The following is a 23,941-nucleotide window of genomic DNA, read 5'->3' as shown; positions in this document are numbered from 1 at the left end:
CTTACTGCCCTCATATAATTTAGTTTTGACAAGCAATGTGTTTTATCATCCAAATGGACTTCATCATTTATATCAGGGAGCCTATATAGAGAGGGGAGGTGAAACTCCTCGAAAAACCCCTGAACGTATGTCTCGCTTTGTCACGTGACCAGTGGAGACAATATGGCGGCAGCTTAGTATTAAAGATTGAGCTCGGTTCATTTTCAACAGCTGATTACATTCGCTGAGTGTTGTGACAACTCGGAACCTACAAGTAGAAGGTAAGTCACCAGTTCTGTTACTTCAGTTCTAGTCACATATTTGTAATTAGTGTCAGTATAAGAAAATATGTTTGTAGTAAAGTTTCAAGTCGGCATCTTGTAACTCTCTGGCTTCAATTATCGGTACACAGCGAAGATAGACTGAGTTTCGTCAATAAAAGCTTCTTTCACACATTCCTTTATGTTTTAGCAGGGAAATATACCTTTAGTTGAAAAGTGTCTGCAAGCAATAGTTATAGTTTTGTGACTTAAAAACATGTTGGGGTTTAATTGGGGTGTGTGAAAAATGTGGCAGATCGCCGATCTGATCTGATGCGCCATTGAAATACTACACGCCGTTGTTTGAAGTGTGTCTAGATATTACTCATCACCGTCTTTCACTTACACCTTTAATTTTTATGAGGGGAATTTACCATCAGGCGAAAGGTGTTTGCAGGTAATAGTGATAGTTTCATAATCTAAAATAAATTGTTAGGACGTACTTGAGGTGTGTGAAATATGTGCCATCTCGCCGATCTGATCCGATCCGCCATTGAAATATTCCACGGCGTTGTTTGAGTGCTTTTGTTTCAGCTTCAAACACTTCATTCACATACACCTTTAATTTCCATTAGGGGAACATACCATCTAGTGAAAGGTGTTTGGAAGTAATAGTGCTAATTTTATAATTTAAAAAAAAATCAGTAGGGTGTTTTTGAGGTGTTGAAAAATGTGCCATCTCGCGGTTCTGTTCTGATCCACCATTGAAATAGTATATCTTTGAGTGTTTCTAGTTATTGCTCCAAAACCTCTTTCACATGCACCTTAAATATTTATGAGGGGAATATACTATGACCCGAAAGGTGTTTGCAGGTAATATTTATAATTTGATAATCTAAACATATTGTTAGGATGTATTTGAGGTGTGTGAAAAATGTGTCATCTCGCTGATCTGTTCTGATCCGCCATTGAAATACTACACAGCATTTTTTGAGTGTTTCTAGTTATTGCTCAACAAACTCCTTTCACACACCTTTAATTTCTGTTAGGAAAACGTTCCATCTGGTGAGAGGTGTTTGGAAGTAATAGTGATGATTTTATGAATTAAAAAAATAATTGGTAGGGTGTATACATTCACAAGTATTTCATGTGTGTGAAAAATATGACATCGTTGATCTGATCTGATCACTCATTACCTCAAGCCAATGTTTGAATGTGTTTAGTCGTCCTAAAATTCATTTCTTTCAAATACACCTCTAAGTATTGAGGGGAATATTCTATCTGGTGAAAGTGTGAGGTATGACATATCTGATCTGTTCTTATCTGCCATGGATGCCTTTGATGCTTGAATGTTTTAGTTCTGAAACTATTGTTGATATTTGACAAAACTGCAAAGGACGTTTTAATGCTTTGTGATGGTTTTAAACTTTCTGTTTTTTAGGTGGGAGTGACTGTGTCAGTTGACATTCTGTCAGTATCCATGCATTTGCGCACATGCAAGAAGACATCTGGTCATCTTCATTAACTGCCCTCTTAAAAAAAATAATTTCGACTTTGCCACGACCGTCCATTTGTCCATTATAGACTGAGTGTCTGTAAGAATGAGAGTGACTGAATCTACAACTCATTAACATGTGCTTAACTTTCCAAACTGTATTCCTGAAGGAAAAAGAAATAAATATGTGTTCCTCCCTCGTCACATTTTTTCTATCAAAAATTAAAAATCAAAGTCTTACTCGTCACTTTTGAAAAGAATGTGCCTGAGAAACATATTTTTATGCAGCCTAAGCATTCCACACAAACAGAAAACCACTGAAACATAATGATACATTTTAATTGTGTAACAGATCATTTCAAATACATATAATAACAGTGTTTGCAGTTCTTTAGTTTGCCATTTGGCCATCAGGGCTTGCTGCCACTTGCAGTCTTTAAAGTCTGCATAGCCATTTTGTTGAAATCAAACCAATAAAAACAAAATAGTCTTCATTGTAGAGAGTTTCACAGTCCCTACAAAATCCATTAGTGAAGTGTATGGAGCACAGAGAAGTTTACATTAGTTATAGACTGCTGACATTCCTATGCGGCACTGAATATATAATACTATGAAGTGAAACTGGAAGTTATCCTAACATGAAGGATCAGGGATAATTCCTGAACATTAATACAAATTATGGGCAAGATGCTAGTTGAAAAGAAATGAGATCTAATTGACAGAAGACCACAAGGGCCTGCAGATAACTGAAACTGTTGGCCTGATACATTAACAACCGACACTGGGCGTCTGGGCTGGCGATCAATCCCTGTTATAGAGTATCCCTGTTTATATTTAGGGGAGAATTAACAATAATTAATTATAATGAAGTATGATGAATATCTTCATACACATGTCTAAATTTTAACCTGATTGTAGGACAAACTGGTATTCTTTGTTGGAAATAATCTGTCACAGGTGGTTGGGCAGGCAGGTGTTTCAAACGCTGGCATGAATATTGCTAAATGCAGTGTAGAAACATATTTACCCAACCCTGTTTTTGTGTGAAATTTGAAGTTTGTGAATTGAGGGAAACACGGAACTAGTTAAAACTACAAGGAACACTTGATTTATATGCCTCTTTGTAAATGCATTCACTGCATGCAACTCTCAAAATATATCTTTAGCATGGTATAATTGTTAAAATTTATATGTTTCAGGTTGATGTGATAATTGTTGCAATATTCATCCTTTGATTGTAGTCATCAAATCTGACCTTGCATCAGTTAAAGGGGCAGTGATCCATGGCTTGACAGTCTTACACTGCCACCAACCAACATGTAACACTAAGATGTTCATGTCACAAACCTGTTAAGAATAATGGGATATCATCAAGGTACACAGAAATATAAAACAATGACAATCGTAGCAACCAGTCTTGCGAGCTGTAGGTCAGTGCCCCTCATATCATATGGACAGTGTGATTTAAACATTAAATACATATTGGTTTGGATAACACTTCTGTAATAAATGAAATAAGAGAGAGGAGAGTTGGCAAAATTTACTGCGCCATACTGCAACGTTACAATGCCTCATAATATGACAAATATTGAATGCAGAACAAATAGCCTCATGCATAGCTTTACAACAATGTGATTGCTTAATTAACGCTAACTAAAAACACTCCCCTTGAATCCTACAGACTTGAAACAATAATATACAAAAAAATGCAACTTTAGTAGTATATACAATGGGGGTTTTAAAACACTTTCAAGAAAAGTCTCTACAAAGCCTTATTTACTAAATAAGGCTTTGGTTGGGCCCTTAGCTCTTGCTACTATTACCCCTACTACTTAACGTGTGTTGGAGGTAACACTGTGCCGTACGGTACGATCAATAATTCTTCTCTTACAAACCCCCTACCCGGCCCATCCCTCAAGTAGTATAAGTTAGGTTCGTCGGCTTTCATATCCACTTTATCTATGTTGTAAGTTTTGACTGACCATATAGGATCGGTGGCCCGCTTACGGCTATCACCCTCGTGTTCCCCCGGCTGGTATAGATACCTCACTAGGGCCCTATCTGGTATCTGTTTCTCCTTCCCACGCAATGGAGCGGCCGACTCTGCAACTATTGATTTTAGTTTGATAGCGTCTGCCGGTTTCTTACCGGTGAGACGGGTGACTTCATGGTTGATTGCCGACACCACCTTGGGTAACCTCGTGACCCATTCAGTCGATCGTTTTCCAGGGGTGGTCATCTCCCTAGCATACTGATGGCCGAACAAGCGCTCAGCCAAAGTCCTATTAAATCTCTCAACTATGGCTTGGCTGCGATGGGCTTCGGCCGTGCCACGCCTGACCTTTGTATCGTGTTTGGCTAGCAGTTGTGACACGGCACCCATGAACTCCCGTCCGGGGTCAACTTGCAGCTCTGTTGGCCACGTCAGCGGACTGTGTTTGTATATGCTTTCGAATCCTCTGACTACCTGGGCCGAATCTTTCGTGGTCAAGGGTTCGGCCTCCTTGTAACGACTGGCTACGTCCACTACGGTTAAGGCATACTTGTACCTCTTGTCGTGGGGTAGGAACAGTAGGTCTGCCTGGTGAACGCTATTAGGTATGTTAATACCGAACCTCCTTCTAGGCACGTAGCGTGGTGCCGGCAAATAGATCTGCCACAGGGCTTGTTTTTCAAGCCACGCTTTGGCTTCCTCCGGGGGTACTCGTGCTATTTTAGCTAGCTTATCTACTGCGCTAGCTCCTTTCCAGTACCCACGCGGGCTGTAGTAAATAGCCTCAAATTTTTTCATGTCCATACGCGTATGTGTTTATCCCATCAATAGCTGTCCAACGTTTAGTGTCCATAGGCGACAGGGACGTCTTGTTTATAGTCAGTCCGTATATCTTATGTCCATCACTTCTAAGTGTGTTCATTTTATGCCTAAAGGTACGGGTCTTGAACAGGGCTTCCTTGAATCTGGCGTGTTTGATGTGTTGTTTCACCACATACTTCTTAACCCCCTTAGCCTTCCGGATCTCACTATTGTCGGCTTTCAGTATGGAGTACATCTTAGGTCTCAAACCTATGTACTCGGCTATGGGCGTGCCAGCACACTCGTCCTTCATCTTACCTAGGACCTTTTTATTTACCGTACTGTGTATGGTATGGGTCTTAGGGTAGTCGCTGGTGTCGTATAAATCGAGGTGTTTTTTCATGTCCTCGTACACGTCCTCGGTTCGAATCTCCATCAGCAGGGAATCCGTGTCAGTGTACAGCATTTCACACCTGTCGCCGTACTGTTTCTTGAGCTCGTTGTAGTAAAAGTCGTACATCAGGTGTTTGGATAAATCGAGGATGCTCATCCCCACGTAAACAGGCCGGTTGAATTTTATGTGGCTTTTCTTCATGTGTAGGGCAACCAGGTTGTCTGTGAATATCTTACTACGGTTGAATGCCGGACTGGCTATCAATCTCCTGAGCTTGTCTTCCTCACTCGACCGAACCAGCTTCACGGTCACGCGTTTCCTCAGGTTCTCCATAGTCTTACCAAACACCGAGTTGTTCATGAGCTTGTAGAGATTTTTCTCAAAATCACTGGTGGCTTTTTTTCGTAGGTCTGTGTTCATTCTGATGTAGGGCTCCATCCATGGGCTCTGGTCGAACATGAGCACCCTGTGTATTTTGGTCAGCCTCATACCCAACGACAGGTACAGCTGTAGGTTGCGATAGTGAACGATGTACTTGGTCTTATTCATTAAGTTAGGAACGAGTTTTTCAACGTCTGTCACACGCCCACCTAACAAGTTATGTTGGTACTCAGACATCCAGTCTGGGTTAACCCTCATACGTTCGGGGGCCAGGGGGTAGCTGTTGTGTGATGTGTGTAATTCCTTGGTATACTCTAAGTCAACCTCGAGGATATACCCTTTGTTCGAATCTGGTGCAATCCCCATAACATCAACGTGGGGTACCCATTCGAATCCCCCTGTAGGTAGATACTGGCTCATGGCCCAGCCGTACAGGTTGTTTGCGTCGAGGTAGAGAATGTGATTGGTTGGCTTGTTAGGATCGTAACCTTTCACGTATTGATTATTTGCTTTCGCGTATCGTTTGGATGCCATGGAAATCCCACCTCGCAAGCCTTTCTCAATGAATAGGTGCATGTCGTAATCTGTGAGCAATTCCAAATTAACTCCGGTCTTTTTAAGCAAGGCGTCCCACGACAGACCTGGGCTGGTGTAATACCATGCGGGGTCGAGTTTATACTGCTTGAAACACGTCCGCCTAAACGTCTCAAACACGTCGGCTAACAGCAGTACATCTGTACTCAAGTACAGGTCGTGATAATCACCCAGGTTCTTACAACCCAGTTTATTCCATACGTTAGTCGCGTGCGAGTAATCATCTCGTGAGACGGACGCCTCATTCAGCTTGCTATAAAAGCAGTCAATAGGGGGTAGTCTGGTCTCGGTGAACTTGACCCAACTATCCATGTACTCATAGGGGTACACACCCTTCCTCATAAGCAGGGGTCTAGTCTCGGCGTCTGTGTATCGATCGGTGATAGGGAAGGCATTGTTGGCCTTGACCAGACTGTCGAGTGACGACAGGAGGAACTGAAACGAGTCAATGAACCTAAGTCCGTTTAAGCTGAAGGAGATGTATCTCTCCATGTTGTTGGGGATGCACGTTATATTACCATCGATTTTCGCGATGGCCTGCATGATCAAGTGTGAGTCGTACCCTCTCAAGTTGTGAAAGACAACGGGGATGTTTATTGTCTTAGGGTTGATTTTAAGCTTGAGGTTGCACGCGCTGTGAGCGGCGCCTCTATACTTACCAGTTATGTGGCAGTGATCTCTCACCGAATCACCGTTAAGTGGTGAGTCACACACGTGACAGTTAGTGCTACTAGCGTGAGCTAGCCTGTCGACTCGGGTCATACGCATGGGAGCGATTCTATACAATGTATTCCTAATAATTTTTTCTTCCTCCTGCAAACACTTTAGAAACCTTTCAGCCGCGTCAGGGCCCCTATACACTACCGGAGCTTTCGTTTCCCCGTCACAACGGACGACAATGTATCCAAACCCACAGGCTTTATGCTCTTGTGTTTTGTGGGTGACAACAACTAAGGCTTCGAAGTCGGCGTATATGATATAAGGCACAGACATTTGGTTCTTGTGGTTACTGAATTTTAGGATATTATCACCTTCATTAGGCATGTCGACTCGTATGGCCGTCTGCCCCACACCTTGACAATCATCCCGGTGGGATTCTAATAAATCAGCTCGTGTGAAGCCATGTAGGCATCGTTCACAGAAGTGGGTCTTTTCTCTGTGTGCCGATTGGTCATACAACAGCCTGCTAAAGTGTTTTATCCATGTGTAGTGATACTTGTCACCTCGCTGGATCATGAATATATTGATAACTTGGCGATCCTTCACCGGGCTGACCCTGTGTACTATTGTTGTGTTACCTTCGTGCCCAAAGACATTTATAGCCAGATTATTCTGTTTTTCTACTTTAGTGATCTGGGATATGGGGGTGGGTTCATCTATACCATCCCAGTTGAGTCCATCTTCCTGAGGATAATTAGAAGACCTGTTCGGATTAGTGTCAGCTGGAAATAAGGCTGACCTGATAGCTAACCTCAGGCAATCGTTTCCTCTATTCTTAACGTTTACTATGGCATGTTTGTTCCTATAGTAGGGGGGCAAGGCTAGGTATGACCAGCCTCTGAACGGCACGTAGTTAGCTATGTCTACATTATCGATTTTATCTACAGCCCACCCGGACCCCAAGTGTGTGTAGCGTTCTAGGTATTCTCGTATCTGCTGAAAACTGGTATCGATTGATGCGTCAATGGTCTCTGTATGTGTGACGACCTCTTGTTTACCTCGGAAGTAAGGCTGAACATATTCATCCTGCTTATCGAGCGACATTTTCACTGTGATCTGAAACTTGATACTTCCTAGGTTATTTAGTTCCTGGTTGACCTTATCAGCTATCAGAGGCTTGATATCTGTAATGTCTATGTTTCTATCAACGTGCATGCGCCAACCTCTCAAATAGTTGCCTACAGCGCGCTCAGTGCGCACGAACTGTAGGTCAATAGCTCTATTCTGTCGTAATAATTCTACAAGCTGTGGTTTTCTCATACGGGAATACCCGCCTAAACCCAAATCGTGTGCCTCGGCTTTCAGTTGTTTTACAGTGGGTAAGGGGGCATGTGATAACAATGCGGTTAACCCGGCTCTCCCCAGGTTTGAATAACCCGTGTATCCAAGCTGTTTTGCTTGAGCTTTTAATTGTTTTACCGTAGGAGGGGCTTCTAAACCTAGTAATCTCAACAATGCTGACTTCCGCATTCGAGAATACCCGATCACACCTCTCTGTTTTGCGACCCGCTTAAGCTCGCGTACAGTAGTCATAGTGTTTACACCTAACATAACCAATGTCTAATTGGAGTCTATCTTGAGCAGTCGCCTACGTTCTTTTATGTAGCCCTTTTTATTCTCGTAGATGAGTTGATGTCTGACTACGTTCGCTCCGTGAGCTTTACATAGACAGTAGTGCCCTTTAACCCCGATACCACACACAGAACACGTGTAGTTAGGACTTCCCATATGGAAACAACAGAACCCCTGATTCCTGCATTTCCTACCACAGGCCTCGGTCTTCCCCATAAGTATGTATTCGCATTGGTATGGAGCGGGTCTCATGTTTACTTATATAGGTATTTAATTTAATTGCTTCGCAACCAACGCAGTAGCTGCTATACCCAACACTATGAAGCCCAGTTCACGATTCATTTGTCCCTTGGATGGTGTGTAGTACTGAGCGAGTGTGGGTTTATTGAGCGGTTCCAATCGTTTACCAGTTAGTAGGTAGTATTCTTTCATTGCTTCATCGACATCGTTGAATGTTTGAACGGCATGGTTTTCACGCTGGAGTTGTTCGTTAATAAAATCGATCCTCTGGAGGCGTTTTTTAGCGTACTCGGCCTGTGCCTTTTGTAAGTTCTCAGTAGCGAGATCGTGCCGCTTCCTTTCTTCCTGTATTTCAGCCGCGTGATCATATCTTAGTTTCGAGAAGAGGAAATTACTCCCGGAAAATGCCAGGGATTCACTAACGCCCCACCGACCATCATAGCTATCGTGGCCATCCTATATTTATTTCATTATATTATCAGGTATTATCCCTTGTTTTACTAGGATGTCTTTTGTGGCCATCGCCATACCAAGGTTCATTATGAGCATACCCATATCCTGCAGGTTGAAATCTAGCTTGATAGTTGGTTGTTTAAGCACCATTTTAGTCAACCGAGCGTACCCTACTGCTAGACTGGCGACCACTGTGGCGTGGTATGCGTCGTTGACGAACGTTTTCCCCTCAGACATTATGTATATATAAAAATATTTTAAATTATAACATGATATGCGGGTCGACCTCTAATTGTGTTGGGGTGGGGGGTACCACCTCACGGTGAGGGTTTCCCTCACGTGTATATAACCACGAGATAGCCAAGGCAGCAGTTACGCCTACAACCAACAACAGTCGGGTTGGGTTGGTCACTGTAATAATTTTATGTTGGTTACACCACCGTTTTTAACCGGCAGCTACTCTCTTAGGATTCTTCTGTCTGGTTACTGTTGGAGGTTCCTGTGAAGGGGTCACTTCCCTCACTGTGGGGGTTTCCTCCAGTGGAGTTTCCCTCACTGTTGGGGGTGTGGGGGGTACCCCCACTGGGGTTTCCCTCACTGTTGGGGGTGTGGGGGGTACCCCAACCGTCATCTCGGGAGCAGCATCCATCTATACCATTATTGTTTTTTCTCTCAAATTGACAATGCTTTGCCGTGATAATCGCCGCCGTCACTGGAGCCAACAACATACCATATTTGTGGTACAGCCCGCAGCTGATAGAACTCACGGCGTGTTCGATAAAAGGGTCTTTCTCGAGGTCTTCCCACAGGTAAAGTCGGTGCTCTGGTGGAATGGGAAGGAAGTATGATACAATACCGGTGTATATCTGGGTCATAGCCGATCCTATTGTCTTTGTCATTTCTGCTCCGAGCCGGGACTTGTATCTAGCGTACAGCTTATCGATTTCTTCGGCTGACATTTTGTGAATTTTATCCGGAGTGTAGTCTCCAAAGTAATGTTTGGCTTTGCCGCCAACAGCCAACGCCACCAGTTTCTCTCGCTTATCATCAGTGGGGAAACCCTCCACCAACAATTGTTCGAGCAATTCCTCACACTCCATCTTATAATATAACAAGTAAGATTTAGTTTTAACTATATAATACCCGATGCAGACAAAACACAGAGAAATGAAGGTTAAGTTGCACACGACAAACACTTCAAATATCATAGCTATACTTAGCATTTGCTTAGCATTTGCTTAGCTTTGCTTAGCTTTGCTTAGCTTAGCTTAGCTTTAGCACACCCTATATGCTACTGGTTGGTCGGTCTTGAGCACGAGCTTAGCGTGTTTAGTTTCAGCGAGCTGTTTCTTCACCCGTTCCCGTTCTAATTTGCTCATCACATCGTTCTCTCTCAAACACTCCTCTAACGAATCCCTGTCCTTGCAGTGAAATAAGGCCACCCATCGCGTCTGCTCCCTGAGGTCTTTCAACACCGAGTTGAACTTCTGCGTTAGCACCCAGACGCTGTGATTTGCATGCCGGCCGGAGAAGGCCAGGTACGATAGCATGTCTCTCTTTTTTGTTATCTCGCGATTAGCGCTGCAGTCGTCCAGTATGAACAGCGTCGGTTCCCCTTTAAATTTCTCGTGAAGAGCTTTCAACCAGTCCTGCAGGCGTGTTCCAGGGTCGATTTTGTGTACGTCCGGGTCCGTCATCACCCAAGGTCGCGCGTACGTTTTATTCATGCTCGGAGTAGGGCACATGATAACGATGTTATCGAACACATCCTTGTAGTAACCCTCCACCATATCCAACACGAAAACGGTCTTCCCACAGCCAGTCTGCCCGCACACTATGGCGCAGTGTGGGTCAGTGGGCAGTGGGTGGTACCCCCCATCAGTAGATGGCTTGCACGAATCTCCCATTGTCTATATTAAGTTGCGCGTCCATAATAACGTACAGATATAATTTCAACTTACCAGCGGGTTGAGCCTTCTTAGTAATCTGGATGGTTATCCCTTCGCTGCCGTTATCTATACGGCGCCCGCTACCGTGCAGTTTATCATCATCCGTGGATCGCATGTCCAACCATAGGACGTACTTGGTGGTCAGGTATTCACCGATCTGCACGGAGCCGAGCTCCAGGTCCTTTGTTATGTAATCCCCCACTGGTAGCTTTTTTCTCATCCCACTGCTGGTGTGGTCTCATACCAAGACTGAACAGCTGGTTGGGCACGCCCTCGATGGTCACTTCCACCTTTTCAATCTCGGGGTTGAAAAACTTCTCGCTGTCCCTCCGGAATGGCTCGTAATCCTCCACGGGGACGACCAGGATACCTTTCATCGATCGCGCCGGCACGTTCAGGTTGATATTCCACACAGTGTCGCTCTTATCTCGCACGACTGATCTATGCCTCAGTACGCGATCGTACAGGATAGCCATCTTCCCAGAGTACTGGCTTCGAACCTGCCTGGCCAGCTCCGGGCTAGTGACCATGTCGAACTCCAGAGAGATGTTGTCTATGGCATAACTGGCCTCATCACCGTTCGGCGTACGCACTACTTTGCTATAGTCGTTAAACGTGAGCTCGTATTCGAGCCTATCACCCAGCGCGGCCTGGTAAAATGGCGCGTGTCCCGTGAGCAACTCGAAGTCGAGCGGCACGCAGAATCGATTCCCGTATGCTCGAGCGATGGCCTTTTCACCGTCCGATAGCTTGTCTAGCTGGTCTGTCGTGAAGGCATACCCTATGCGCGACCGGGTTGATTTGCTGATACCCTGGTACACATCATTGACTCGTTCTCCCTCGCTTTTCCAGAGATCCCCGTAGCAGTGAAACACGTCGCTGTCGTCGATACTCAGCACCTCGTTACCGCTGATCTTGACGGTCGTTTTCTTGATGATAGCTCGACCCACGTTCCGCACTAGCTCGCGTTTGTCGTTGTCGGAGGTCAACGTGATATTGAACGCCAATCGAACAGTGCCTGGTACAATGAGGTCATTCTCACCAAGGTTTGGAAATCTAACCAGCAGAGTTTGATTCTGGTCTATCTTGCTGGGATTGTTGGTGATGGTCACCGACTGGCGCACGGCTCTGGCGCCTAATGGCTCTCTCAATCTTCTGAAAGGATCTAATTTTCTGCCGTACATTGTTATGTAAAGGAAATATATTTTTAATACTAATGGATGAAGACATACCTATGGATGATATGTGGGACGATAGTGCCCAGGCATTCAATGATGACCAGGAGACCTCATTCTCGCAAGGTGACGAGCTCATTAAGGGCGCCGTCGACGGTTATTACAAAGCAGTTGAAAATAAATCCAAACTCGAGTCGTCGGGAAGGTACTATTCCAAGTTTACCATCGATAGCAATGGCACGCTGCGTTTGAAGGCTCACCCGGAGATCGATCTCATGCATAAACACACGAGAAAACCGCTTGCCTTATCAACATTGGCCGGTAAACATGGAAGTAAGTTTGTCCAAGATGAACTAGGCTTCGAAGAGTACGGTGGCGCGTGACTTAAGATTCCTTCGAAGTTAGTTCAAAGTCTGGAAGGCATCAGGGACGCCCCATCGGATCAAAACATGACTTATGATATTAAAAAGGTGTTGGCCGACTACGAGAACAAGCCCTTCCCGGGTCTCGAAATTACCTTTCGGGAACTGAAGGGGTTGGACCTGTTGATGCAAACCATTCGTGGTCAGCTCTGGAAAAGCACGGCCAAAATGAGTGAGATAGACGACCACATCGCCTATGAAAGGAAAAAACTCGGTGAAACTGAGGACGAGTCTATGAAAGCCACCATCGAGGAACGAATACGTAATTTGGAAGATGAAAGGCAGACCTGGTTGGAGACAGCGTCCGGCTACAAAGAAAAGCTTAGATCCCAGACCAACCGTGTGCGGGAAACCATCAATCAAGTCCTCCACCGAGACACCACGTTAGCAGACAGGATTCGGATATTGTTCCGGGAGCAAGGGATCACCATCGCCAGCATTCTGACTGCATTGGGTTTCATCATATCAACCCTGGTGGTGTCACTGACAGGTGGTACCCCTGTGGGGCCTGCCGGCGGCGGAACCCCAAGTGGCGGTGGTGTTAAAGACTGGATAAAAAAACTCGGGGAACGCCTAGCTAAACTGGCTGGTAAAGCCGCTGAAGCCCTTCCCGGCATCCTGGGTAGCATCGTCTCGTGGTTGTTGGGCGCTCTGGCTAAAACTGCCACGTGGCTCAGTCAAAACCTGTGGGCAGCCATCGTCGCCGTGGCGGGTCTGGTGTACGTAGCGGCTAAGAAATTTTTAACCAAATAAGCCCCAAAGCTACCCCACCAACCACCAGGGCCGTTTTATTATCGATGTGATTGGAGGCCTGAATATGGGGGTGTGTGGGGGGTACCCCCACATGAACTTTAGACTCCGGGGGTGGCGCCACTATACCCGTTTCACGTGGTGGGATGTGTGGGATATAGGGGGTGTTAATATCGGGGTTGATACCCAACTTTTGAACCGCCGTGGCTATGACTATTTTGTTGTTATAATCCACCACTTTTTTTACTCTCAGTTGCATATCACTCGGAGCCATGTACAGCCCCACGCCGAACACGTAATTGACTTTCGATCTGGCGTATTCTAACACGTTTTGGTAACGGTCGATGGCCCGCGGGAGATCAACTGGAGAATTGATAGCATCCTCAACGTTGGCAACGAACTGTTTCTGAGCGTCGTAAGCAGTTCCCTTACCGAGGATGTTGGAACGCGTCATCGACTGCGCACCCAACAGCGCCCACACGTACGTTCGAATCGAGTCGTTCAACCTGACTACCCCGGCACGAGTGAATCCTTTCCACGTATCCAGCATAAACATTTTCCACCCGTCTGCGGTTGACTGCTCCACTTTCTGGATTATGAAAGCAACACCACCTTCAAAATTCATACGATCATCCCTCCATTCATTACTCGACAAAGCAAAGTCCTGCCTAAGTATACCTCGTTTCACTAAATCATCACTTGCATCTTTCACTGGTTTTGGCCCATATTTGGTAGGTTTAGGAACAATATCATCTAATACATGGAAAAAATTCTCAGTACTAAACATTTTTCGTTTCATAAAGTTTGTTAGTAAATCTTTCTTAAATGCTTTTACTGAGAGCCCATCACTGTAAGGAATACCCAACCCGTGGTTCAGCCCCGGCAAACGCCAATCCGTCTTCGGGTTTATTTCGAATTCATTGCAAATACGTTCGTAGACCCGTCTATCGTACAGGTTGTTTGTTGCGTCCCACGCTTTGTCCTGTGGGAGGGGGGCGCTGATCTCTTTAAGGATACGTCTGACCTGGTAGTACACGTGGAACTTGAACACAGACTGACTCAGCGGTCCACGCCGAGTGTCGGTCAATGTCACACCACACCCCGTTGTAGCGCACCACACGGCAAAATTTAATTGATTCTGCCAGAACTGCATAGGGTTGTTGAACCAAGCGTGGACTGCCTTGACGTTAGTCACCGAAAGCTTATACTTATCGAACACATCTAAAAGCTGGGCATTGAAATACAACCCAGGAGCAACCACGATCTTCATGGGGGAGAAATCTACGTCCAGTTTAGGGTAAAACAACATTTTAAAACTCTTATATAATGAGCATATATACTCTAACATGTACATAACACTTCCAGGAATAACGAGCGGTGAGGCCGTTCAGCTGACGCACGCGATCGATAACACGTCAGGCCAACTCGAAGTCGCACTCTGCGATATCACCTACCTACCGCAATGGACTAACATCAACGCCAGCAACAATAAGCTGTTCGTCAGTGGAACTCGCAGTCAGATAACTGACGGCTACTACAGCGTGTGCTCTCTAAACGACGAGGTCTTCAAACCCCTGGGAGCCGAACTCAAGATGAACGACTCAAACGGCACAGTGGTGTTAATCAACAACGGAAGAACCTCCTTGAGGCTCGGCCGACCATTAGCGAGGATACTCGGTATGTCTCCTGACGAGATAAAACCAACAACAACCGTCACAGGCACGAAGTTACCCGACCTAGTACCGTACCGAGAGCTGTACATTCATCTCGGTCAGGTGAGCACAACGTACAACATTCAAGGAGGTCACCCTTCCACTATACTGAGAGCAGTGCCGGTGAAAACTGAGAAATACAACGACGGTAGAACCGAGTCGTTTTCACCACGGCAGTATAAGAGATTAACCCAGGGCAACATACCTGAGCTGATAATATCGGTGTTAGATATAAATCATAATCCTGTAAATATAGGATACCTCAGCTTAACGCTTCATGTAAAATGACCAGCGCACAAGGGCCCGGAGTGAAAAAATGCGTTAATATCGGGATCTCCGACCTCGGAGACACGCGCGGTTTCGACGCTCCCGGAGTAGATGGTAAATCGTATGCCTTGCAACTGAAAAACAACATTTACAAACGCGTTGAAGTCCCCTCTGGTGGAACCCTAAGTGATATAGTAGATACCACAAGAGCAACAATCAACACTAAGTACGCCCTTGTCAACACCGGTAATAATAACTGGATAATATACCCATCGTTCGGGGGTAAACTGTTCGACTTAGACGATGTTGAGAGCACTACCGTCGCCCGAAACAAGCCATATATGCTCGTCTTCACCGAAGATGATAAGTGGGTGTTGTTACCCGATAACGACTGGTTTCTCAATATTAGACTCGGCTCCCCCTACGTGTTCACGGATAATAAAGACAACCACCTAAACAAAGTCGTGAACAATGGAACCCTGCTCGTGGCTTACGTCCCAACTCAGAGACATAGCGTAGTCGTCAGCCCACTCAACACTATGGCAGCCCACATGCTATCGAGTAAACCGGCCATACAAAACGTGACATTACAGTTGGTGTCTGAATTCGAAGGCGTGGTCAGTATACTAGAGAGTCTACCGGCAAACTCAACACTGATCATCAAAGTCTACCTAGGGGAACCATCGGGGAATGATGTAGAGATCGTGAAGGGGATCAAACTCGGGTGGGGGAAACGATACCAGTATCAAGTTTGCAACGTTTACGTGCGGGTGGGTGTCGGCTCCAACACCAGTCTGCAGGGGGTCAACGTGATCGTGGAAAACAAGATATCACTAACCAAGATCTTCCTGCCTGACAACATACACTTCATGGGTATGAAGTTCACCCCTGAATTATTATCAGAAAACCAGTTGGAAATTATATCGTAATAGTATAATAATGACCAGTCATCCCAACACTACGCTTAACGACCTAGGAGATACGGAGGGATTCGATCAGCCTGGTGAGGAAGACGCCTTATATATCCTGCACTTCAAAGACAACGTGTACAGACGGGTGTCGTTATCAGATTTAAAAGAGCCCAAATGGTTGATCAACTTAACACTCGCCTCACCTTATCTCACATTAGACGAATGGGGGGATATCTCTAAGATTAGGAACAACGGTATCTGGGCCGGGGATTTCATTCCGGAGATGGAATTACGCATGATAACTATTTTGGACGGGGAAAAAAAGGGGTTAAGTGCTGGGTCAAACAATAGATTAACATTTAGCAGTAATCCTGATAGAATATTCCCCCCTTTCACACTCATCATAGAAGTCGTCTTTACGTATTTATTCAATGAAAACCCCCCAACAGTACACCAAATTTTACCCGGGGTGTCAATACACTGGTCTAACGAACACATGCACCAATATTGTATTGTTATACAACGGGATACCACGGGTTCTATAAACCACTTAATAAGCCTCAGTGGGGTTTTTATTACAACAGAAAGGTATATTAGCCTCTCACCTATTACCCTGACTAATAGTCTAAATCTTGTAGACTTCAAATTCATTGATAGACTTTTAACTGAAACCCAATTAAAATATCTTTCAAAATATATATTATAGGATGGGTCTGTACCCAGTCGTAGAGGAAGTAGCGAAGACGCTGGAAACCGTAGATGGGTTCCGCTTGAGGCAGTTATGTGATGTGAAACGCCAACTAGAACAAGACCGTGACACGCGGAAAGCACTATGTAAAAAGTACCATAGAGCTTTCAATATCGTGGACGGGGCTGACACTACCCTTATAGCAACCAGCATGGGACTAGGGGCGGCAGGTGTTGGGTTGTTGGCTACCATCGTGGCTGCACCTATAGTGCTAGGTATTGAAATAACAGCTGGGGTGGCAGGGGTGTTAGGGTTGGCGCTTAAGTTAGTATCACGCAGACTGCATCGTAAGGCATTGAAACACGACGAGATCAGGGTTCTGGCCGAAGCAAAGCTCAACACAGTAAGTGGGCGTATTTCCACGGCACTCTCTGATAGTAAGATCTCAGAAGAGGAGTTTCGTTCAATCCTCTCTGAACTCACAAAATATAACGGAATGAAACAAGATATTTGATCCAAATCTCGTAAGTCTGCTATCAGCGAGGACGAGAAAAAAAAGTACATAGAACAGGGGATACAAAAAGCCCAACAAACCTTTATTATGAACACCAAAGAGATCATAGGCGGTTCACGTTAAACTGTTTCATCGATATAAACGTGACATAGGCACAGTGTTACCTCCAACACACGTTAAGTAGTAGGGGTAATAGTAGCAAGAGCTAAGGACCCAACCAAAGCCTTATTTAGTAAATAAGGCTTTGTAGAGACTTTTTTTTGAAAGTGTTTTAGAACCCCCATAGTGTTACCTCCAACACACGTTAAGTAGTAGGGGTAATAGTAGCAAGAGCTAAGGACCCCACCAAAGCCTTATTTAGTAAATAAGGCTTTGTAGAGACTTTTCTTGAAAGTGTTTTAAAACCCCCATTGTATATACTACTACTTTATTACTGGAAGGAGCAGGTGCTAACTTGTATACCAAGCAGGAAATTAACCAGTGTTGCCATGCCAGTAATACTACTGGGTGGGAGGGAGTGGTTAAATCTTGCCATGCACGCCATGCCACCATGCTTGCCAGTTTTAGTGATGTAATGCAGGGGGAAGCAACTCTGCTCATCATACAAAATACCATATTCCTACCACTGATTAAAACCGAATTTAACCGGTTAAATTTCTATCATATTCATGAAGTCCAAGTCTGGAAAAACTGTTGGGTATTGTCAGCTGAGCTAGTAAATAATGTATGTTGTAATGGAGGGCTTTTTGGTGGCATGATAGTCCAAGCGTTCATTTGTTATGATGAAAACTGGAGTCCAGTGCCTAAAAAGAGACACCATGAGATATATGTGACTCTCTGACTTGGTTGAAGCATGTCATCGTATCCTAATTGGTTACATAAATGTTCATGATGTCAGTCACTGGACAGTCTTGTCCAGAATCAGTTATTTCCAGACTACCGTCATGTGTCTGGAATATTGCTGGGTGTTGCTAATACTAAATGATTTAACACATTAAGTGTTAATACATCCTTAAAATACATTTACAGTGATAAACGGATGATATGCACACTCTTACACAACTCTAGCACAAAGTATTTACTGAAATAACTGTTTTTGCTACGGGCAGGAAAAAACACAGCGAGACAGCATTATAGACGTGGGGACATGGCCAGCCAATCAGCAGCCTGGATTTCCATCCATGCAGTTGTCTCAGAGTTATTTCCCTAAGACCATTGACAAAGTGATCAACTTCTAATAGGATATATAATTATATATATCTGCCATGTTCACCAATGACCAAACATGATCATTTTTTCACAAATAGAGTTAATACTGTGCAGTCCTAATGAGAAGGCATTTCTTGTCCCACCATGATATTGGCTCGTCACGTTGAAGACCCCATTCCCCAAATGCATACAATATGTGAAGCCCATTTCTGGTGTACCCTGCCGTGGTATTGGTGGAATATTGCTAAAAGTGGTGTGAAACCATACTCACTCCTTTATTGTGTGTTTTGCAGTGAAACCGTATTGGTGAATGTAACTTTCAACTAAAACGTAAAGCAAATAAAGTGAAATAGGATTGCTAATACTCTTAATTTTACCTTGTCAACTGAACAATGGAATTTCAGAAATTTATTCAACTTATGATAAAAGTTCTCTAACAAATAATCACAGCTTCAAAACACTCTGTTGGTTTGCATTACAAGGGGATAAGTGCAGTAGTTGGAACAGTGAAATAAATGCATGTGCGATATGTGATGAGTGTTAACTTAGACCAGTGTTTCATTTAATGTGCATACCCTCTTGTAATACAAACCAATCATAGCGATTTGAAACTATGATTTGAATGTTTAAATGGCAAGGTCAAATTATGAGGATTTGCAGTCTTAATATATTTGATTTACATTTTTGTTTAACATGACATTCATCGGTACATTTTTACTGCAAACAGATTATAAAGTCAGTGTCATACAATACTTATTAACTTGCTCATGTGAAAACAATAAACCTTCAAAGGACAGTTAACTTCCACTGTTTTTGGAACAAATGTTCCAATGTCTGTTTGTATGCATTATGAAGTTGTCATTTTTTGTGTATTACAGTAAGACATACGGCAATGTCCTGGTCCTGGATGGTGTGATCCAGGCCACAGAGAGAGACGAGTTTTCATATCAGGAGATGCTTGCACATCTACCTCTGTGTTGCCATCCAAATCCAAAGAAAGTAAGTTCTTGGTGTATTGCACCATGGCTTTGCTTCAGAGAGGGGATATGCACAATTGGTAGGATGTGTAATGCGTGTCAAAATAGAAAAACTGTGCTGATTGATAATCTTGATATCAGGAACTTGAGCTTAGGTATGGTTGGTTGGTTTGTTGTTTAAAGCTAACTCATACTGATTACACAATGTCAATTAGAAAGTTATCAAATGTAACGTGTTATATTTGGGATTACGCTTTCTTAGTAAAGTAAAAATTCTAGTACTTTTTATTACAGTTTGACTGAGTCCCATCTGGTATTCGAACCCACACCCTTAGAGTCAGGCACCTAATCACCATCACTCAGCCACCTATCCTGCTCAGCCACCACGACTTCCACAAGTCAGCTGACTTTGTGTGCTGGCAGTCAGGTGCCTGACTCTATGGATGTTGATTCGATGGGACTCGTTTGAAAAAAGTACTAGATTTGTACTTTACCAGGAAGATGTAATCCCAAATATGACATGTTACACACGCATTATTCGAGCTATCTGGCAATGGTCTGTACCAGACAATACAGTGACAACAGGATGAGCATCAATCAATGCAATTAGGATATGACATCAACCAAGTCAGCGAGGCTAACAACCTGATCTTAATGGAAAGAGTTTGTGTTAAACAATGGGATGATTTCTTTATTTCACATGAACTTGTACACTTTTCCACTGTGCTTGTGGGAATCCAGTATTAATGTCAGTATCATAGGTGTGTAGTGATGACAATATATAACATGTTACACTTTCTTCAGGTGTTGATCATTGGGGGTGGTGATGGGGGCGTAGCCCGTGAGGTCCTGAAACACCCTCAGGTCGAGAGAGTTGACATGTGTGAGATCGATGAGGTAAGCATGCCCATATTTGTATTGTGTGTAACTGACAGACAAGGGAGACAACTGATGGGTGTGAGGCCAGTGATGATAGCGTGTTTGCATGTACATTTCCATATGAGATATAGGGCCCATAGTTGAAATAATGATGGGTGGAAATAACCCATTGCCCTCACATCCCAATCCACTGGGCTTTTCTGTTGGGCAAGCAACCTTGTATATCATGCTGCAGGGCTCGAAAATTCCACTCATCCACTCGTATTGACGAGTATAAATTTTTAACTTACCTTACCATAGGTCATATGCATATTACCTCAAGCTTTGCTTGGAAGAGATAAGACAGTCGTTGATTCGCCATTCTCATGAATGGCTACCTCATGTATCGACGAGTGTATAGGCATGGAAGTGGCGTGATCTCCTGAACCATGCCAGTGTGGACCTTTCAAAATTCACTTTTACTTCAAGCGCCCTTGTGTTCAGACTTTTCGTTTGGTTTGCAATAGTTTGAGTTTTCAGACTTCTACCTTGTGCGTAGGTTATTCTGACACGGTAGGTATGTGTTTTGGTTTCATGTTACATGAGTGAAGAACAAAATTAACTTCACTTACCTGGCTACCTCGTGTGAATTTATGACTTGTGATTTGATGTGGGTCCTTTTTTCTCACATCTCAGCTGTTTTTGCGTGGTCTTGGCATGGTGTGTGTAACTTGGGTTAGTTCCAACATACTTGGTTTTCTTTATGGTTTATCCATTTGCTGTATAATTTTACCTTTTCTCACATAGCATGTCTTTGGTTGTGGAGGCAGCCATCTTGGTTGTTGTCTCTGCCCCGCCCTTGAACGTGCCTATTTTTATTATTTAGGGGTGTTCGTCGCATTGTTGCAGGAGCTGTTTATGACTTGACAGTTTTGCACTGTGTATAAAGTCCTAAAGTCAGCGAAGGACCCCTACCCCTGGTGTCCGGACTCCGCCACCGTTTCCTGCTTACTTGACCAGCGCTGTTTGCATTGCAAGCCCCTGTCAACGGTTGTGTTCAAGGCTTATCTCACTGTGAGAAGGAGGCGTTTTTCTCAAAGGCGCAGGAAGATGTCATCACCAGTGTTGTCGTTAGGATCCCATTCGTCTCTACAGGAGACTCCGGAGCGACAGCCGCTAGTGCCTATGCAGGAGTCTACTCACGACTTGAGGTGTGATCAGCCGTCCCTGGAGCAGCAGCATCCTGATTCCTTTGTAGACTTATCTCGCCCCAATGTCTTAAGTCACCCGGAGATGCAGAAGCTGCTCTGGTCTTTATTACAGTCTGCTATGGGGCGTCTCATCCTGGATCGATGCTAACGCTGATGCAGTTGCTGCCTTCTGCTCCGATGCCAGGTCCGCCTCCTTCAACTGATCCTCCTTTGTTGGATTCGGTGTCTAGACCCTCTCCTGTGTTTCCTATGTCAACGCCGAGTGTGTCGCCTCTACCCATGCCCACACCGACACCAATGCCGATGCCGAAACCAGGACCGGACTCGACGCTGGGGCCGTTTGCGGTGCCGAGGCCTATCCCCACGCCGGCGCCGATGCTGACTCTGCTGTTTTCTGGTTACCACATCCCGCGTCTGTCTTTGTTGCACGCTGTCTACGAATCCGTCGTCGTCCTCTCACCGTCTCCAACCACTGTGGGACTTATTTTCCTCCCTCTGCCATTTACGAATGGATAGCCGACAGACTGCCGGATTGCCCATCACTGTCGTCGGAGTCGAAGGAGTCGAAGTCCATTCGACTTTCTCCGGAGTTGCTTCTGCCGCCGCATCCTATGGTAGCTGACGCCATTGCATTGTTAGATGAGGACTTCGCCAAGCTATCACTTAACCAGACGATCAGAGCTCCCAATTCTCGTAAAGTGGATTACAAAGTACATGGCCAGGACTTTGCAGATTCGGGAGCGGCGCATGATGAATCTTTGAAACGCTCTGGTTCCGTTTCTTCCTCCTACAAGGTACAGGACACCAAGTTACGGTGTTTTACCATTGACACAGAATTGAGGCGGATGCTGAAGCCAGCATCGGTGCTGGTTCTTGTTCGACGATAAGATTCCAGAGATTTATTGCCAACATGCGGAGCTTACTAACACGGAAGTCTCATTATCTACATTTGAAGTCTTGAGTTCAGCCTTTCGTGGCAGGCAGTCATTGCGTGGACGAGGAAAACGCCACCGGAAGTTCCTTCGGTTGGTCTTCAATGGGATGCATTACCAATGGAAGGTCCTCCCGTTTGGAGTTTCTTCAGCCCCGTGACTGTTTACACGGATCACGTCTCCAATCACCCAATTTCTTCATCTGAGGGGGATAGACTCAGTTGCTTCGCAGACAGTTGAATTTCACCACTCGCCTTCTTCAGCAACTGGGGTGGATTATCAATCTCGCCAAGTCACATCTCATGCCGTCGCAGGAACTGACGTTTATCGGGGGTCTTTTTGTGACTCATTCCGGTCTGGTCAAAGTTCCACCAGCCCATTGGGAGAAGATTCTCAGGTTCTCCAGAGGTTGAGAGAGGCCTAGGGTCCCTGTCATGGGAAGGATTGGATGCTTACGCCTTCCCTCCGCCAGTACTACTTCCGTCAATCATCGGCAAGGTGTGCCGTCTCGCCGACGGACACGTCCTTCCATTACCAGAGTGGCCCAACCTTGTGCGCCACCCTCACAGTCATCAGGCACATCCAGACCTGATGAGGTTTTATCTGCACGGATGGGTCATTTACAAAAGGCATTGAGAGCTAAGGGTTATTCTACTCGGGTAGCTAAGGTCATCGCCCAAGCTCATCGTACCTCTACCAGGTCTTTGTATGACGATAAATGGTTGTCCTTTGAGAAGTTCTGCGCTAAGAAGTCTCAAGATCCCTTGTCTGAGTCACCACAATTCATTGCTGAATTCCTTATTTTCCTCTGCTCTTCTAGGCATCTCAAGGGCAGTACCATAGGATCTTATTTGTCAGCGCTGAACTCTGTTCTGACCGGCAAATGTGGTAGACAAGTTTCTAAAGTCCCGGAGCTTACAGCTATGCTCAAGGCGTTCAAACTTGAGGATCAGAAGATCAGATTTCGCCTTTGTGGGACCTTAACGTTGTCCTCAAACATCTTTGATGTGCCCATTTAGGTTTGCTATGGGACTTTATTGTGAGCAAACAGTTGCCAGGTCAGCCCGATCAACTGTTTACCATTCCTCCCCTCTCGGCGATTTTTGGCGCCAGACGATATGGAGGAAAACCTGCTGTGCCTGGTGCTTGCTTTAAAGTTTTATATAGCTCGGTCAGCTCCATTGAGACGGGGTCGGAAGAGGTTGTTCATTAGCTTCCACGATGAATCTCCACAGGAATTGCACGGTTCCAGCTATCATGGAGGGTTGTTTCTGGAGATCATCGACGTTTTTTGCCAGCCACAACCTACCTCCTCTAGTGGACACTCAACAGCTCACACGAACCACTCATTAGGTAACTATTGATCCTTACCTGTAGGTCTCATGGTTGTCTTTCATATTGTGCTATGATCGGCTCCATTGAGTACGTTGAGTTACTATCTGTTTTCTTGTTACATGAGGGTTCCTGTGCCTGACTGCAGTGGT

At 44.8% G+C, this 23,941-nt stretch overlaps 1 protein-coding gene across 1 annotated transcript in view; it reads left to right on the top strand.

The window, feature by feature from the left end:
* LOC137268097 (spermidine synthase-like) overlaps window positions 1–23,941 on the top strand; it is a 42,039-nt gene that overhangs the window by 1,074 nt on the left and 17,024 nt on the right. Inside the window, exons 2-3 of the mRNA XM_067802607.1 lie at window positions 19,358–19,478; window positions 20,261–20,353. Coding sequence (XP_067658708.1) covers window positions 19,358–19,478; window positions 20,261–20,353 — 214 coding nt within the window. The remainder of the gene's footprint in view (window positions 1–19,357; window positions 19,479–20,260; window positions 20,354–23,941) is intronic.

Source organism: Haliotis asinina, chromosome 16 (genome assembly GCF_037392515.1).
Source record: "Haliotis asinina isolate JCU_RB_2024 chromosome 16, JCU_Hal_asi_v2, whole genome shotgun sequence".
Classification (NCBI taxonomy): Eukaryota; Metazoa; Mollusca; class Gastropoda; order Lepetellida; family Haliotidae; genus Haliotis; species Haliotis asinina.
The sequence above is the reverse complement of the archived record's forward strand: the minus strand, read 5'-3'. Positions and strand labels throughout refer to the sequence as shown.